The sequence below is a fragment of the Sinohyriopsis cumingii genome, unplaced genomic scaffold (assembly GCF_028554795.1).
Source record: "Sinohyriopsis cumingii isolate HCF-2022 unplaced genomic scaffold, ASM2855479v2 utg002887l, whole genome shotgun sequence".
NCBI classification, from domain to species: domain Eukaryota; kingdom Metazoa; phylum Mollusca; class Bivalvia; order Unionida; family Unionidae; genus Sinohyriopsis; species Sinohyriopsis cumingii.
Window position 1 is genome coordinate 362,421 of NW_028316330.1, and position 20,191 is coordinate 382,611.

The 20,191-nt window shown below is 35.1% G+C and overlaps 1 protein-coding gene across 2 annotated transcripts in view; it reads right to left on the bottom strand.

Annotated features, from left to right (window-relative positions):
- Positions 1–992: 992 nt before the first annotated feature.
- LOC149769997 (hormonally up-regulated neu tumor-associated kinase homolog A-like) overlaps positions 993–20,191 on the bottom strand; it is a 50,328-nt gene continuing 31,129 nt past the window's right edge. The window contains exons 1-2 of one of the 2 annotated variants that reach the window (XM_089949570.1): positions 13,849–15,917; positions 993–3,029 (exon numbers count right to left, since the gene is read on the bottom strand). In XM_089949570.1, the coding sequence (XP_089805696.1) occupies positions 2,857–3,029; positions 13,849–15,391 (1,716 nt within the window). In that variant the 5' untranslated portion in view covers positions 15,392–15,917 and the 3' untranslated portion in view covers positions 993–2,856. Of the gene's footprint in view, positions 3,030–13,848; positions 15,918–20,191 lie in introns of those variants that run through there. The other variant, XM_089949571.1, reaches the window with a different exon arrangement.

A 20,191-nucleotide genomic window follows, 5' to 3' on the forward strand; every position in this document is an offset into this window, starting at 1 on the left:
TTGAAGCGGAACTACAGATACGTGGTGAAATCGCAGTGACAGCAGTTTACTCTCGAAATGTAAATGCATTTGTGTGTTCGCAGATGCTATTTTCTAAATCATCACCGCAAGCACCGCTGGCCTTGGTGGTGCTGAAATTGTGACTACAGCGACAAACAAAGCTGCCATACGGACTCAAGTGGGCTGCAAGCACAGATGGTCGCGTATGCAATGGAGAAAAGATATGGGACGTTTCTAATGGGGTTTCTGGCACGGGAATTGAAGTGAGCAGACGTTCTCGAAGTCCCAATATTATACTACCATAATTGCTAAAGTTAGCGTACTTTGGGCTATTTCAAGTGTACTGTTTGAGCACACGTGAGCAAACATTTCGACCAAATGTCTGATTTAGGCAGTTTGTTGTTTCACATATAACACATATACAGAAATTTCATTCACAGTACACGCAAGTGGGATGGAAGTATGTCAATATTCTCTCTACTATGTTTAAGGGCTATTGGTAATGTACAATTCAACACATGTGAGTGGAGGATGGTACTCTGAAGAAACGGTTAAAAATGATAGCAATAGTGATGCTCCATTTCTTTCATGCAAGTATCATGCACCCTTTTACACTGAGTGTGTGAAAGAATAATTTTATAATAAAAACAATTCCATACCTTTTTGTCAACATACTTTGATGCAGTGTACAGCAATATGGACATGTATGTGGTGAAAATGAAATGCCACTGACACTTATGAATAATTTTTTAGTGGGAAAGAGGAGTGGAATTTGAATAAAATTTCGAGAAATTTAACATGAATTGTTATTCTGCACTTGCTATTTGCAAATAAAATGGATTCTCGTTAGTCCTGAACAACCTTTGCCAATAGTTCATAAAAAGGTAGGAAGGCCTGTATTGGCCACAAACAACATTTTATGATGAAAACAGCAACACAGTTCTCGTGTATTTTTTTATGTTTGCCACGTGTATTGTAGGCAAGGCCCGATATGTAAGAAAAATATAACTTTATTTGCATCTTGCTTAGTCTTCATACAACACGATAATTACAATGCAACAGCTCAATAACATCTCAATGCCGCGATCTACTGCGCGTAAAATACAATATCACATTGCCTACTCGAGCTAAACTAAATGCATATTCCGCATAAAAGATTATACCTGAACATTTAAATGACAGCTTTTGAAGTTAATAATATATAACTTCAAACTCAGTACGTATACGTGATATTTAACTACACCACACCCACTCACCCATCCGTTAAGCCAATTCGTATTACCAATAGCTCTTAAATGCAAACAACGTCACCTTACACCATTCTCGGTTTCAGACATACATAATAAAAGTACAGCATAACCAATACGTTTGCACCCTCTCATGCCATCCCCGAAATGAAATGCCTAAAAGAGCGTGCACATCCGCTCCAGTAGTTGCTGATAAACTGAATTTTGCGCCACTCCTATTCAAGGAATGACCACTCTAGAATGACTTTAAGTAGGCAAACCGATGACTTTTTAACTTAGGGAGTGACAGGTTTGCACGATAGTGGCTGGATATTTACTACATTCAATACATATTTGACACAAGGAAGTTGCCTTAAACTTCCGCAGATCATTTCCAATTATATTTTTGGTTTTTAGCATGGTCTTTATTTAGCCTGTGTAGGATTTTGAGTTTTCACTGTTAAAGTTGGTGTCAGTGCCGGATTACCAAATCGGCAAAGTAGGCACCGGCCTAGGGGCTTCGCGACAACGGATCAAAATAATATTGATAAAACCTATTAGAATATAATTTGCGAGGTGGCCCCAAGATTACGACTGCCTAATGGCCTCCACAGGGTTTAATCTGGCACTGGTTCGTGTTGCTTTTGAATAAATAGAATTATCAAATCTATATGAGATAATATCAAATCTATATGATATAGTACATTGTCTGCAAGGGCAAAATCTATATGAGATAGTACATTGTCTGCAAGGGCAAAATCTATATGAGATAATACATTGTTTGCAAGGGCAAAATCTATGAGATAATACATTGCCTGCAAAGGCAAAATACATTAAAAGAAAGACTTCGACAAAAACAGAACTATTACATAACAATAATTTACTTCGATACTACAACGTATCGACTAAAGCAGCAACCTTACAAAATAAATTTAAAAAAATAAAAAGTGGATATTTTGTTCACTAGTAATGTAGGAACCTATAGAAATCATAGTTGTATCATTACAATCGTATGATTGGACTTTAATCCAATCATTTACTTGATCGGTTTATCTCATATCAAATGTCTAAATTGCCTAGAGTATTGTCTATTTCTAAAACGTACGCATTGATCAATACTTCTTTACACGTTGTCGAGGACGATCATGATTTCAAGCGCCTTTCTTTACCTCTTTTCCAAAAAAATACATCCACCAGAAGTGAATATTCTAGACCACTTGTGACATGTAAATTCAGGGATCAATAAAGCCTGTTGTTCAGTTCTGAATGTCATGACGTATACCATCCAAACGAAATTTTAAGACGTGGTAGGTTATGTCAGGCTGCAGACTAAGATCGTCCATTTTAACTGAATTTCATCCTTGGAACAATTTAATAAAAATAGTGTGTTGCAAAATAGCGTGATAATGGATGACTTGGATGGAAGGTAATTTCATTCATTACATTGAAATTATAGTCAATACAAATCAAACATAACCAAACAGCAGCCAGTAAATATAGCTTACTGGAAAAGAACACATTCCATACATTTAAATGTAATCTCACTGGCTATGGCTTCATTATTGAACAAAAATACACGAAGAATGCACATTTAATGTAGTGACATCACTTCTTATTTGCTCTTCTCTCTTTAGTCTGAAAATGGAGTAAACAGGACTTGATACTCTGGTCGCGGGGCTAAGTTGGAGAGTTTTTCCACAAAGGAGGGTACAAGTTTCTGCTCATTTGACTGCTTCCTTTTCATCCAAGGATTGTAGTCAGGGATACAGAAGGTCACGCCAAGGCTTTCCACAGCGTACGGGGCTACAACACAGATATATGGGAATACATAAATAAATTAATATATTCTTGGAACGATATGTAGATATAAGTGCGAATATGAATTAAATAAAACTCAAAATTTACTTAGCAAAAGAATCATAACACGGTGTACTTCAAGGGCACAAACAAATCTCCAGAGAGCTTATATTTTTTGTTGCATTTTCCATTTGCTATAAGATAAAATACCAATCACTTCCAATGCAAATATTTGAACAAGTTATTTTGATTTTAATGTGTATGAACTCGGCTAATTCACCTTCTGAGTTCAAAGATAGGTCGATAGATTTGGCGATGTAGACAATTGTAAAATTTAATAAGACTACACGTAATTTTAGAGTGGTCTTCGCCCACTTGCAAGCAATAAATCAATACACTAGGAACTCCAACAAGAGAATTCATTAATTGTGCAGTTCTCAAAATATTACTAGACCAGACAAACTAAAATAATTCGTGAAGCTGCATTGTTTTGAGTGGAGCACAGCAAACGCAGAATAATAATATGACAGCTTTTTACATATCATAAATAACATCAAAACGCTAAATGAATTTGAATTGAAGATATGAAAGCAACAATGTAGGTATTAAGAGATAATACATATTTGTTTATAGGTGTGTATGGGATCGAAGTATGGCCAAAGCTAGACGGTTTACAAAAAAAAAAGCAAAACAAAGTAAAAGCATTTGTGGGTTTCACACATAAAAACATTTCACTCATTTGTACGATAAAAGGTGCAGATTTAAAAATTAATTTTCAATGATAATGACGTTGTAAAATGTAATATCATCCTTTGTGTAGGATGGCTAAAACAAGTAAATATAAAACAGGAATATACTTATGTATTGGATGCCGGCAAATAAACTTGTTTTCTCCACATTTTGCAGTACGACTTAAGGATGTAAAATTTATAAGGTTAACCAACACCATATTCAATAAAACAAACAGAAATTATATGAAAAAGGTTGTTTCTGACGGTACATGTTGAGTCATTAAATAAAGTGGCTAGTTTAGAAGCAGCTGTCGCAATGGCAAAATTTAACATAAATTTAAAACCATGCATTCTTGGAAAGGATTGAAAACGTTGCAAATGCTGAAAATAAATGTACACAATATAGACTGTCCTCCTGTTGGCCTGTTTATAACAACCAGATATAATTTATCAATCATGACATATATTAAGGGGAGGAGGGTGTTTTTTTTTTTACGACGTACAAAAGTAACATTTTAGAAATCTTTAGTACGATCAGTGCCGGATTAAACCCCGTGGACGCCCTTAGGAAGTCGAAATCTTGGGGCCCCCTGTATATTACATTAATACATTAATTACTCTAAGGAGTCTTTATCGTAAAGTTTTCGTTTCTTTGATTCATTTTTTTAATATCTTTTGGAAACAATTTAAGAAAAATTGATTGTAATTTTCTTTCGAGATCAAATCAATATTATTTTGATCCGTTCTCTCGCGGGGTCCCTAAAAGGCGTGGGGTCCAGAGGTCGGTTCCTACTCTGCCTATTTGGTAATCCAACACTGAGTACGATCTGGAATGTCCAGGTGCTTACAATAAAAGAATTAAACGTGACAAAAACAAAATGCAATGAGTTTAAAGAACGGTTCACTCAGCATTGAATGCAACACATTGCACAAATAAACAAGATGCGATATAGAATTGCATTTGTTAGTCACGTGGATGAACAGTAGCAGGCAGACATATGTTGACATGCAAGCTTGTGACAAAAACACATGCATAAAATACAGTTTTACAGTGCTGATACTTCTAAAATACTCTTCGGCTGATCAAGTAAAAGTTAAAAGCAAGATCACATGCACGATTATATTAGAAACTAAGATTGATACAGTTTGATGAATCAAAAAGACTTACAATAAACACATTTGCTGGAAGAAAAAAAAAACACCGACTACTTATAACTTATTCAGACACAAATGCACGTGTGATGGAAAGATTTAACAGAACCTTAACTGGATCCGTTGAGGTTCGTAATTCCATCCATCGGGCAAAGTAGCCTGTTCTAACTGTCCTTGTGCCGGAGACTATTTTCTCCTGATTCAACTCCATAGGACACTACTTTCTACCAGTACTGACTTCCTGCCTTCAGCAGCGATCTCCTTGTTATGCGAGTGTTTCAGCATCATAAGTATCTTTGCTTTGACCACATTGTACTCTTCCACCACTGATGCCAATGTTAGATTGATCATTCCGGACCTGGTGTAGAGCAAACTTCTATGAAGGATGGTGGGTCTCCGAGCTGTCTGCTACTTGCTGTTTGTTTTCTCTAAGATCTCCACAGCTGTCGTTGCTATCTCGTATATCGTTACTTGCCTGAGCAGTCTAGTCAGTAGTCCATTTTGGTACAACGTTGCCTTGAATTTCTAGGGATGTTTTAATCTGTCAATCTTTCAAACCACTTCTACCTGATGCGTTAGCCGTTTGATGCCATTCGTGTCTGTCAGCTTCGCATCAAACAACTTTTCAACGCACTAGATAGGATTATTCAAGATAGATGGGACTTCCTTATCTTTCGTCTTCATCATAACTGGGAAGTGACTCGATCGCTTCTTATCACCAAGTTCATGGACTTCGTTGACTTAAACCTCATGCGAGCATACGATACAGTCTCCTTCAGCGCTTTCAACTCGCATCTTTCCTGGCCATGCGTGTCAGTGGTGACTGTCAGGTCATCCATTCATCCATGAATGGTTGGCATGCATATCCATAACATTGTTTTGGCCTTTTTGTCTCCCGTTCTGGTGTATTGATTATGAGGTTCATGTCCATGACATATAGTACAAAATAGATGGTAGATCCTGTGATGATACCACTTTCCAGCGCAATCCATAAAGCGATGGACTTCTCCACCGTAAATCGTAGCTGATTATTATTGTAATACATCCTAAGTAACTGTTCTACACTTCTAGTGGTCGTCAAAAGCTCGTTAAATCAGCAAGTCTGGTAACTGAAAAGAGCTCAGTCAATTTGCTTGTAGGTATTGAACCATAGACAAGATATATCCACACGCTTGTCATCTTGAATCCTTGTCTCTCTGATGAGTTGACGTATGGCACTTGTGTGTTCAATACACCCAGAAAATCAGGGAACTCTTTCTTTCTGAGACCCTGCAAATTGCTGAAAGCAAGATTTCGTGTTGAGGAAAGCTTTTGTTGTTTAAATGGTCAACATTAAAACGATGTAACCACTCCTACGGTATACTTTTCAGAGCAGGACAAAAAAGAATATTTTAAAGCCACTTATGCTACGATTGTGAAAGCCAAATGCTACACATTAAAATCAAACATTTTGGGGCTAAATTAATCTTAATATTAGCAAAAAGACAAAAATATGATAATTTTAAAGACTGTCCAACTGAACACCATGCATACAGCCTACAATTTACACAAACAAGCGAGAAAACGACTTTCCTGCAGAAGATTTTCGATCCTAGTCAAGTGGATGACCAATGGCAGGCAGACATTATTGGTATGAAAGTCAAACGAAAAAGGGAGGTTACATGCGCACGTGTGTGTGTGTGTGTGTGCGTGCATGCGTGCGCGCGCGCGCGCGTGTGTGTAATGCTTTCTAATCAATTTTCATAGAGCAAAAGTCTAAAAATATACAATTTGATGGGTGGAAAATAGTTTTACAACAAAAGATAAAGGATTTGTTGAAAAAGGAAACATCAAGTGCTTTTTAATTTGCATCTATACTGAAAAGGTTTAACATAACTTACCACAGTAATTTGGAACTATTTCACTCAAAATAAAAGCAGAAAATGGGTTAACGTGTTACTAAAGCTAATCGATGGTTATAATAGCACAACACGCACATCAATAGACATAACTCCAGTAAAGGCGTGTAAAGAATAAAAATATAAAAATTATGGAATCATAGATTTGGGTATCTAACAACTGATTTATCTGAAATGCTAAATTTAAACAGGTGGAGCAGTTTGAATTTCAAAGTATTAAATAATATTTGCAACAGCTATGTTACTGACTTTACCTCAGACAATTTTAAAATCAGGCAAATAATTTGAAGTGATCAGGTACTTTACAAACTGGAAGACTTAAATGGAGAGGATACAGAGGGCAAGTTATATGCTAAAGAGTTACCTATATACGGCGAAGTAAAATGACAGATAAAATGTTTAAAGGATTTTGAAGACGAAAATATTTATGTTTGCAAAGTGAAAAGGATGAATCGATCAAGGGCTGGCAAACAGCCGAATATTATTCCATTAAAATATATGATCAAAATACACTTTTTCCATTGGAGACTGCTCAAAAAGGGTGCATGAACAGCACTTACAGGAAGCACAAAATTCAGGTTATGAAAGATAACGAGTTTCTGTAACGTGAAAAATGTTGAAGAAAAAAAAAACAATATGTTAGAAAATGAGGGTGTAAAAAATCCACGGTGTGTGAATTGTATTGATGACAAAAAACAGGTAACAAGAAATAGGAAATCCGTTAAAAGATTAAAGTTAAGTACATAAATGTTCACATGAAAAACAACATAGCCAATGTTTCAACTGAGTAAGAAATGACGTCACAGAAGAAGTTAAAACAAAGGAGATGTCACTGAAACTATAAAGCTGGTTATCACAACATGAAGAGAAAGAAAAAGACCCCGTAAAAGACTAAAACAGATGTACGAAATTTTGAACATAAAGAGAAAGGCCGATGAAATGCTAGTTGATGCAATCAAGACAACATTTAACATTTTTTCACATTGAACTGGATGGATTTAATTAAATACCCAATCAGCTGTGCATTACAAGAAGACACAATTTTACTATGTACAATCGTATCCCATTCATATAAGCTTCAATGACAACAAATTGCCATAAAACTAACAAAATCAGTAGGTATGGGAAGACATATTAGATTATGTAAAGGAGGGAGCAAATGAACACATTTATTTGAAAAACAGCACAGAGAAAAAAATCAGCAGAGAAATATAGAGTGTGAAGGAAAAACAGTTAAAAAGGCTCAATGTATTAACTGAAGCAAATCCAATTTCGTGTTAATATTATAGTTAGCAAAAACTAACAGTCTGACATAGATAAATGAATTTAACTATGTTAAATCATAGACACGTAAAATATGAAGTTTTTTTGAACACAAAGAAACGGCTACAAACGTTAGATGACTAAGGCCCAAAAGTAATACACTCTACGACTGCTGTGTTTTCACTTTGGAATACCACATCTTCTATGGTGACTTAAGATTTATAAAGTTTAACAATGTACAGCACCTAATTGTCCTGCTGTTCCGTTTAATGAAATAAATTGGTCATCTCGGTTTAAAAAAGTTAATTTAGCAAATGCGTTTAACGAAATCAAACTACATTGTAATGAAAATATTTCTGCGTATAACCCATTAATCACTTTGGATAGCTATGCTTTAAGATTGGTCAGTGTTGAATTTATAAACGGATAAAGAGCACGGCGTAACATTGAATATTTGGTAGAATCAACTAAACTGCTAAGTTTGCTGACAACAGCTCAGCTAGTGGGATTTCCTACTGATATTTAATACAAAAGGGTCAAAATAGTTTAATGTACCAAAGTAGTCAAATGAGTGAAAATTAGTCTAATGAGTGTATCATTTGATGTTAATTCCGGTGAGATAATTGCAATCTGAACGTAAGAAGCCTCAATCCAACCATTATGTATTCAACTCAAATAACTGAAGTAAAATTTAACACTATATTTTGTAAGGTTAACGAACACAGCTAAAACGTAAATGGAACTATTGACTTTAAGAAAGCAAAGCTACAAATGGACAATAAATGGTAAATTTACCAAAATATGTGACACATTCAAAAATGAAATTGTGTTATGTTATTGCCGATGACGGTAACGATTTACAAGATGATGAAACTATATAGTCTGGTTCGATACAACAGCAATTTACTGAAATCGAGTTACTCTTTGAAAATGGGTTAAACCCATGCCATCAATACCGAGGTAATCAGGAGCGGTTTTACAAAAGATGATAAACAATCCGTTATAAGACCCCAAGAAATTTATGAGAACAAAAAAGAAGAGAAAGTTGGTACAAATTATATAGCAAGAATCATTATAGTATGATGTTAGGGATTTACACAAGGTCTAAATCAGGTGTGCCGATGCTCTCCTATATTTGGACATTCAAAAGACACGTGTTAATTTATAACAGAAACATACTGACTATGACATAAACAAACAATAATTTATATTGATGCTTTTGTTCTGTGGTGACATATAATACCAGTTTAGAAACGGTAAGCATATATATCTCAAAAGGCGAACAGAACACAATGAACATATAAATTCTTCAGATATGCTTGATAACAAAATGTTTGCGGTTACTTTGTTGTTGGTGCTTTTATACCTTTATTATAATTATTATAATAGTTGTATTTACAGGAGAAGCCGATCAACATTTCTTAAAATCTCACATGGAAAAAATATTAAACAACACTGTTCCAAATCTCTTCAGTGACGATAATGTCAGCTTTTCAGGTTCATTCAACTTTGTTTTTGTACTTTGCTTCTTTTTTATCGATGGCCTTTTCTTAAGTTTAGACTTTGTTTTACAGTCAATCATATATTTAGTATTTGTCCAGTAGCAACATCTCCTTTCTTGATTTTTCTAGTTGCAAGATTTTAAAAAGATGATATCTATTTCTGATTTATTTAACTAAAAGTAAATTTTATATATATATATATATATATATATATATATATATATATATATATATATATATATATATATATATATATCTAACTTCAACTATTTAAAATATGTGAGAAATGCAATTTATTTAATATTGTTATCAATTTTATTCGAAATGCTGATCCCAAGATTTATAAGCTTCTGCAAGTAGGGCTGTTAAATCGAAACTTCACTAATTACCAGTCCAAGATGGTGGACGCATTTCCTATAGAAATTTTTCAATCTTTTTCCACACCCCGATGTTGTGTGGATTGATTTATCGCAACCTCCTTATTGGCCATACAAGGTATATTGCTTTCTTAATGGCCGGCTTTAGATTGCACTGGTTCCCAACTGAACCTTGCTCTCAGATATATACATCAAAGAGAAAGATTCAATGCAATAAGATTTCGACGATGTTTTTATCGTTTTCTTGGTAACACAATAAAATTCAATAATGACCAATACATTGACCAACAATATTTGGTGTGGCACAAATTGTGCATTTATCTTGTCATCGAATGACTGTCTGTCTTTATTTCGTAGTATTCAATTATTTAAACAATCTGATTTAAATATAATTATAGTAAGGATTCTGATATATTTGCAGATAAAAACGGTGCTGAAATTATTTCTGAGTTACATAATTTTGTTTTTATTTATTGCGTATAGGAATTGAGCGTAGGTTTCTTTATATAAAATATGAGTGTTTCAGAAATTGTTGGCTAGTTTTATAACAGAAAAAACTGACACTAGAATTTATTTATGTATTTATTTATTAATTTATTATAACATTTTACTATTTAAAATTAGTTATGTAGTATAGTTATTTCTAATCCTGAACTATTTACCTGTACAATAGCAGCCAAAATCGCTGCTCTCTACTCAAAGTAGATCAGCATCACTAAATGCTTTAGTCTGTCTGGTCTACTAACTTTTACTCTAGTATACATGCAGTGGGTTCTGAAATCGGAATGACTCCATGTATTCAAGCATTTATTGCGCCAAAAATACGTGGTGTTGCAATACATTTTACTCTCTTCCAGAACTACATAAATATTTAATATTATAGATAGTTGCTTAATTTGACTAAGTTTTACTGATGGCGAATCATGTTAGAAACTCTGTTTTTAGTCATTGGAACACAAGAATAAAATTTTACTTCAGTATACTTTACCCCCACTCCCCAAGGGTTCGGAGAAATACTGAACATATTAACAATCAATCAGATATCAAACGAAAAATCCCCAGCCCCCACCCCCCAGTTTTGCATTTGACCGTCTATTGATTTTAATAGCATATTAATAAAATCCGATTTCCAAGGCAGAGGAAACTGTCAACGTGCGTTGTATAGGCTGACATGAAAGACATACGTTGATCAACCATTTACATTACTATGCCATATTGCATAACTGAAATTATTATAACGTAAGCTTCTGAAAACTTTTCGTAACCTTTATCGTATTCTCATATTGATTGATTGATTGAATGTTGTTGTTGTAGGGTATAACGCCATTTATCAGCACAAGATAGGCTATACATGGCGGCCAGTATTAATGGTGGAGGAAGAACACGGGAAAACCCCGGAAAGAACCACCGACACACGAGAAGCTACAGGCAATTGATTTAATTGATGAATGAATGGTTGGTTGATTGATTGGTTGATCGATCGATCGATTGTTTGATTGATTGATTGATTCCTCCGCATTGCAAACAGTACAATCAGCCATACAAATACAAGATCTTAGCGGCTACTTGAGAAAAGAAACTATGAAGTATTAAATAGAAAACGTAACTTTTGACGTGATTATGTGGACGCTGCGCCAGCACAGAAGTAAGCGATAGCATTTCAGATGTTTAGGCAAATATGATTAGATGATTCCTTTTTCTGCACCCTGAGGACGTAAAATGCGATAGAAGACAGGAGTTCAGAAGCTTACATCGCATCGTTAAGCATACATTTTAAATGAGCAATAGGGGTATATAACACACTGGATATCAGAATAGCGCCTTGTCAACGTTTCTTGTGTACTTTTTCCACATGGAAGCAACAGTTGTGATACACAGGAGATGAAAATTCATAATTTGATAATTGCTTATAAGAGCTAGTAGGTCTGGACAAAAGAAATATCAGACAACTAGCCTAAGTACATGTAAAAGTGTACTCTGAATCGATCAAAAATGTGGTACCAAAACCTATCCAAGTCTGATGTAAGGACGACATATGTTCCTATGAAATGACCAACAACATAGATACACAAGGTATGACAGCGATTACAAAAGGCATCATATGCAGATGAAAACAACTTTGACACTATATTGGCAACAACTCAACATGATTCAAGAGAAGATGGAAACTTACTAGGAACTTCCCATAAGACAAACGGGATCAAACTGCTATCAAGCAATAACTTCTGAAATCTTTTGAGCGATGCATCTTCAGCTAGTATACATTTCAAAACAGTTTCATATGATGTAAGAACTTTGTATTAAACAATACGTTTCCAGTGAGGTTTTTTTTATTAAAAAAATGGGAATCGACCATGCATTATGAACGATTCAATACACTTATTTAAGTCAAATTTTCAGTATTTTATAAATGTCAGGAATAAAACCAATTTGTTTTGTTTTGACATTTGAGTTTTGATAGTTGAAGAGACAGAGTAAAAATGCTTTTTTTTTTTTTGAAAAATAGGCTACAGGCAATCTACAGAGTTGCTCCAGGGAAAACATCTTATTCATATATATGTAAACTTCAATGGGTACAAAACCCAGTAAAATCAGTGCAATATCAGTTCATCTGTATTCAGATAGTAACTGCATATGCTTAATGCAATACGATAACGTATCTCAAATGTAAGTGCTAGGGGCTGGGGTTGTACCAGGTTACATAACCATACAATGCGCGGGTAATGCACTCGTTTCATACAGAATGTTGGTTGCAAGTACAGCCATGCTCCTTAACTCTAATATCAATAAAGATAAACAGGGAACTTGTTGTTTATCTTAAACTTCTTTTATCCTAAAATCGATCTTGCTGTACTTAGATGTATTTGAGCCTAAACGTCTACGTGAGTCTGTTTCTAGTACAACATAAGATCACAGGAACCAACACCTGTATTTTTTATTTTGTAGTCAGATGAGCTTTCAGTCAAACACTAATATTACTTTTATTGAAATTGCATCTGCATCCCAAATTCTATCGAGTACTGAAAACTTATCTTCGGTAAGTGATTGATGCCATTTTTGAAAGACCCAGAAGAAGCGTATCATCTGCTACAGTAGAACAATGACACGGGTTGTCGACGAATAAAAAAACCAAAGTTGCAAGTTGTTAAAATATCAAACAGTTCATTGATAAAGACAATGTAAAGCCAAAGGGATATTATTCCACCTTACAGTGTGCTTTTTAACACCGAGAAAATTGTTTAGAAATTCTTATTGAACTGAAAAGTCTGCTATACATATTTGTATCTAGGTTGACAATCACAATCCATAGTACGTGATTGATACCGATCTGTAAAAGTTTATAGAATTATCCGTCATGCCATACCGTGTCAAAAGATTTCTAGGTAGAATAAAATTCTGTTTCAGTATTCCCATTCCCCGCCTTCCCTCCCCACCCCACTCCGAGGATTCGAAGAAATACAAAACCTATCTACAAAACATTGAGAAATCAAACGAAATGAAATGAAAGAGACCGTGTTACCATTCTTGAACATAGCCCCTCCCTTTTTTGTTTTGATGTCTATTTACGTTAATAGCCACACACACAGGCACACAAAAATGATTTCAAGACAGAGGAAACTGTCAACTAGCGTTGTAGATGCTGACATGACATATACACGTTGATCACCTATTAACAATATTTGGTCATATTGTACAACCAAAATTATAATAACGTAAGCTTCCGAAAACTTTTCAAACCCTTTGTCATATTCTCATATGAGAGAGAGAGAGAGAGAGAGAGAGAGAGAGAGAGCGAGAGTAAATGCTATATGCCACTCGGCAGAAAATGTGTTGCAAACATCAAATCAATCAAAATCAGACTGAGACACAACAAGCATTAGTCTGAATGTTTTTATACTTACATTCAATAATTTCTTCATGTTTCGACTTTGTGCAATTTGGTACCTTTCTCAACACCAGACTTTTAGGTCTCCGAATGATTGCCACGCGCGTGCCAGTAGTTTCGTCCATTTGCACTAGGGGATTACATTTTCGCTTACATTGCGCATGAGCATTCCATTTACGTGAACCCGTTTCTAAAGTGACATCGAAAGAAGTTTTCGAATCTGTCTCAGAGAAAACAAATTCTGATCCGATTTCTTGCGAGCCTCCTTCAAGAGAGGAACTTGGTGGCGCTGGTGGAGAAGACATTGGCCGAGCAGGAGATGGCGCGTGTGGTGCAAGGACAGATGATATCATCGGCTTGCAGATTTGAATAACTTCTGGTACTGATTGATTTACACTTGTCTGCCTGTTTCTCGTTATCCTTGAGTATCTATCATAAAACTCATGGGGTAAAACGGATTTTAACAGTAGCTTATCTATATCTACTGCCATTGCTTTAGATGCTCTCCCAATCAGACACGTTACACAGCCCCCATTAGCACATATACATGGTTTAGGCTCGATGGTTTTACAATCCTTGACATTCCCATGATTACGCACCTTGGCAGGCTTCACCATTCTGAGACATGACAATGACAAATGACCATAATCCTTTCTCTTCTTACAAATATCAGTGTCAGCTTGGATTTGATTGTAATTTGATTGCACACTTTGAGACGCAATTTCAGCTTGGGCTTGATCGTATTTTAATTGCACATTTTGAGATGTCCGTAGCGATTCATACCCTTTCATTTTTGACACTTTCTCATTGCTCTGTGTGTTCTGAAGTTTGTTTTTTCTTTTGATGCCACCATCAGTACCATCAGACGACTCCATAGACTGCAAACTACAAAAAGTCGATATCTTTGCCTTGCTTTTAGTTTTTCCAGACTTCTTTTCTCCACTGATATCACTCTTAGAGACATTAAATAAATCCCCATAGTCTGATGCAAGAGTTCTCGGTTCACTTTCTTTCTTTTGTGTCTTTTTAATCTCCTGTTTTTTACTTTTATCACTGTGGGTGCCATCCTGCGACTTTATCTCCCGGTTGCACTGAAACGATAATTTGCTATTTCTTCCATCTTTCTGAAATTCACTTCTTCCACTGACGATATTTTCCGAAACGTTGAGAGATTCAAGGGACTCTGATGAATTCCACACGTTGGAATTTTTAACGTGGCTCTGAATCTTTCGAGACTTTTGTTTTGTATCATTCTCACAAACAATATTTAAACACTTTTTATTTCCACTTTCAATATTTCCATGGGAAATAACGGGCACGCTTGATAAATCTACATGCCTTTTCTTTTGGGACCCTTCCTCTAATTCCTGTATGACTGGCAATCCATTTTCAGTGGAGTGATTAAGCCGTTTTTGTCTGGTTGGACCCTTCGCTCGGTCTGGCAACCTTGCACTTCTGACCTCATTTAAACGCTGAACCGGATGTAGATTATGGGAAAGACCCCGCTCAACCTTCTTCTCTTCATCACCCAAATTAAACCTTACTCGGGGCGAAGTCATGCTGGTCCTACGGAGCTTTCTCTCGTTGGGAAGAAAGTGTGATTTATGACGTCATCACGTTCGTAATTAATCCATTACGTCATGCGTCAGCGTTGCTCCATACTATCTTAATCATCGCACGTCTTCATTTGCATAATAGAGCGTAACTTATCATGGTCTGTTTTAAAAAAAAAACACAACACGTTTTAAAAGGTTTCGGTGTTAAATCACATTTAGAAAGCATGAATAAAGACAACAAAGCAGCGTCCCAAACTGTAAGTTTCACATAGTGAACAGAGAAAAGCTAGTTTCAATATTAATTTCTTTAAAATATGCTGAAAATGTTAAGTCCTTTCGATGTCCTGCTTTTCGTCTCATTCTTGACACGGACTCTATACATGGTGTCATATCATTACACTGTTGTCCTGTCTTATTTATGATGAATTTAAGTGCATATTGATTGTGACAGACATGATTTACCCCTCAGAGGTTCCTTTTCGCCATATGTCCCATTTGCATTACCAAAGACAATGATTTACCTTCGATTCGCTTTGCTCAAAACTGTATCGAATGACTGGGCATTCAAAAGTTACATTCACATAAGAAGCCTAGCTGTCAACACCGTGGCGTATTGGTATTCAATGAAATCAGAACTAAATCAATTACGAAGTATGTGTGTGCTTTATCTGATGTTGCGGAACTGCATATATACAAAAAATAATCCTTCAGAGTGCCGGGATTCTACAATCACTTCTTCCTGAATTCAAACCCCAAAACACATTCTAACACCAACCATCATCATCTGACATGAGTTTTAGAAATCTAATATACAATTTCAGATATTACTTAAAAACGAGAATAATGCAGACGAATTTTTTCTGTTCAAATTCTTTGCACAAGATAGTTGTTGCTATTTTTTGCGGGGTATTTATCCAAAGTCACATATCTTCCGTATTAGTTGCTTCAAATGAAAACTTTGTTTAGTATATGTCTAGTGTGTGCATCCAGTATCTATGTCTAGTGTTTGTATCCAGTATATATTTCTAGTGTGTGCATCAAGTATATATGTCTAGCGTGTGCATCCAGTATATATGTCTAGTGTGTGTATCCAGTATATATGTCTAGTGTGTGTATCCAGAAAATATGTTTAGAGTGTGTATCCAGTATATATGTCTAGAATGTGTATCCATTATATATGTTTAGTGTGTGGATCCAGTATATATGTTTAGAGTGTATATCTATTATATATGTCTTTAGTGTGTATCCAGTATAATGTTTAGTGTGTGGATCCAGTATATATGTCAGGAGTGTGTATCCAGTATATATGTCTAGTGTGCATCCATCCTATATATTTAGAGTGTGAATCTAGTATATATCTCTAGAGTGTGTATCCAGTACATATGTTTAGTGTGTGCATCTAGTATATATGTCTAGTGTGTGTATCCAGTATATATGTCTAGAGTGTGTATCCAGTATATATGTCTAGAGTGTGTATCCAGTATATATGTCTAGAGTGTGTATCCAGTATATATGTCTAGAGTGTGTATCCAGTATATATGTATAGAGTGTGTATCCAGTATATATGTCTAGAGTGTGTATCCAGAATATATGTATAGAGTGTGTATCCAGAATATATGTATAGAGTGTGTATCCAGTATATATGTCTAGAGTGTGTATCCACTCTATATATATATATATATATATATATATATATATATATATATATATATATATATATATATATATATATATATATATATATATATATATTGTGTATCCAGTATATATGTATAGTGTGTGCATCCAGTATATGTCTATTGTGTGCATCCAGTATATATGTCTAGTGTGTGTATCTATACTATATGTCTAGAGTGTGTATCCAGTATATATGTTTAGTGTGTGGATCCAGTATACATGTCTGGAGTGTTTATCCAGTATATATGTCTAGAGTGTGTATCCAGAATATATGTATAGAGTGTGTATCCAGTATATATGTCTAGAGTGTGTATCCACTCTATATATATATATATATATATATATATATATATATATATATATATATATATATATATATATATATATATATATATTGTGTATCCAGTATATATGTATAGTGTGTGCATCCAGTATATGTCTATTGTGTGCATCCAGTATATATGTCTAGTGTGTGTATCTATACTATATGTCTAGAGTGTGTATCCAGTATATATGTTTAGTGTGTGGATCCAGTATACATGTCTGGAGTGTTTATCCAGTATATATGTCTAGAGTGTGTATCCAGAATATATGTATAGAGTATGTATCCAGTATATATGTCTAGTGTGTGCATCCAGTATATATGTCTAGCGTGTGCATCCGGTATATATGTCCAACGTGTGCATCCATTAGATATGTAAAGTGTGTGTATCCAGTATATGTCTAGTGTGTGTATCCAGTGTATATATATATATATATATATATATATATATATATATATATATATATATATAGTGTGTATCCGGTATATATGTCTAGTATGTGGATCCAGTATATATGTCAATCGTATGTATGCAGTATATATATCTAGAGTGTATCCAGTAAATATGTCTGGAGTGTGTATTCAGTATATATGTTTAGTGTGTGTATCCATTATATTTGTTTGGAGTGTATATCCAGTATATATTTTTCGAGTGTGTATCCAGTATATATGTTTAGAGTGTGTATCCAGTCTCTATGCTTAGTGTGTGCATCCAGTATATATGTTTAGTGTTTGGATCCAGTATATATGTCTGAAGTGTGTATTCAGTGTATATGTCTAGTCTGTGTATCCAGTATATATGTTTAGAGTATGTATCCAGTATATATGTCTGCAATGTGTATCCAGAATATATGTTTAGTGTGTGTATCCAGTATATATGTCTAGAGTGTGTATCCAGATATTCTAGGAATTCCTGTCTCGCCTGGACAGGCAGATACCCGAGTCATAAAAGCAGTTTCCTGTCGATACGCCGCGTACTGCAGACAACAAATTGTTACATTTATCTGTATACGATGGGTTACTTGTTTAGTGAAGACAGACACAGAAAGTATAAAGAATAGAAAATAATTTTGTTATTGTACTAAAAAGAGTGGCAAAATGCAATTTCGATCAATTCTGTCAACATAGGAATTCCATAGGAATCCACCAACATTTCACTTCCACTTCAGAAAGAGGCTCTTTACGTAGACCTCTCCTGTACTCTGGCGACAGGGGAAGTCCTGCTTCTGTGATACGCTGTGTTGTATTTTTTGAATATTTTCATTATAAAAAATATTCGAGTATTTTCACATTGTATATTTATATCTAATATTCGAAACTATAAAATCAAAAATATAATATTTGAGGAAAAATATCGAAAATTTGCGATCAAATGTTGTGCGTCAATTTAAAGTATTACATTTTTATATCAAACATATTTTTCTATTAAATATATTGGGTGTTTATTAAAATTAATTACAAATATGCACGAAACATAACACTCTGTACCCCAAACCAGTGACTGCTTTCCTTCCCTAAAACATTATTTAGCGAGCCCGCACTTAATTGTGCCTGACGTAAATCTGATGATATCATGGTTCAGTCAGTGTCATTGTCCGAGAGCAAAGACTTGCCACAATAATAAACCCATTGTACATTGTTTGAAAATGTATATTTCCCTCTGATTCATACCCCATTCGTCAGACATTTTAAATCAATGACGAATGACCGAATTAGACCGAATAGGACCAGATCTAACTATAGCTGGAGCTGATGAAACAATTACGCCATTTTGAATAGTAGATTTCATTACCAATTATAACAAACAGCAACAACAACAGCAACATCAATAATAATAATAATAATAATGCCGGTAATAGAACATGTAGCGGCATCTGTCAAGTGCTTTACACGTGTAAACGTTGTTTTGTTATAATTTATTTGTAATTTTTTATACGAGAACTGACAGGTTTTAATAACTTACACTCCACATTATAGACGGCACAATATAAGGAAACTGGAGAACGTAAATCCAGCTGCCAAGATTGGCGACCACTGACTATGACACGTGCCGCAAAAAGTGAATCGAATCCGAAACCGCGGAGACACCAAGTTTGACCACTGCGAAATCAATGACTCAGGGTGCTTCAGCCTAAGTCCATGCTGCGTACAGAAACAGATGTTCCATCTTATGTTTTCGTCATAATGACATTAGGTAAAGGAGAGGGGTGATTTTCAAGTAAGTCTTGGCTGCCTGCTTACTATGCGAGATGAAGTCTTCGGAAATCGGCCCCAAGACATGTAAACTGTAAGCACCGGCGCTACCATTAACTTTTGTACTTACGTAACACTAAAGTCTTAGCGAAAATATGTTGAAAGACAAGCATTCGCATAAATATATATTGCCCCATAAACGCTACAAATATTTGTTCTTGCATTCTAGAAATAACTGTTTTGAGTATGTGCTGATGTTAATGAGAGAGAGAGAGAGAGAGAGAGAGAGAGAGAGAGAGAGAGAGAGAGAGAGAGATAAAATTCTCATTATGGTTTGGTTTGATACTTTACGGTACTATAAGCCACATGGACACCTTATAGAAAGAGGTTTTAAATTGATGGACACGCTGCATTTAATTACTGTAGGTTGCTTTTGTTATTGCTGTAAAGTAAAAAAAGAGCTCAGTCCATAATTACCAGTGAAGGATGATGGTAGTGAAAATCGAATCTTCTCTCATGGCCGCTTCAGAGAATGCCATTACCCTAAAAATGACTGCTACAAGTAGCGTACTAACCCGGGGGGTGGGGGGTGTTGCCTTGGGCGCCAGATG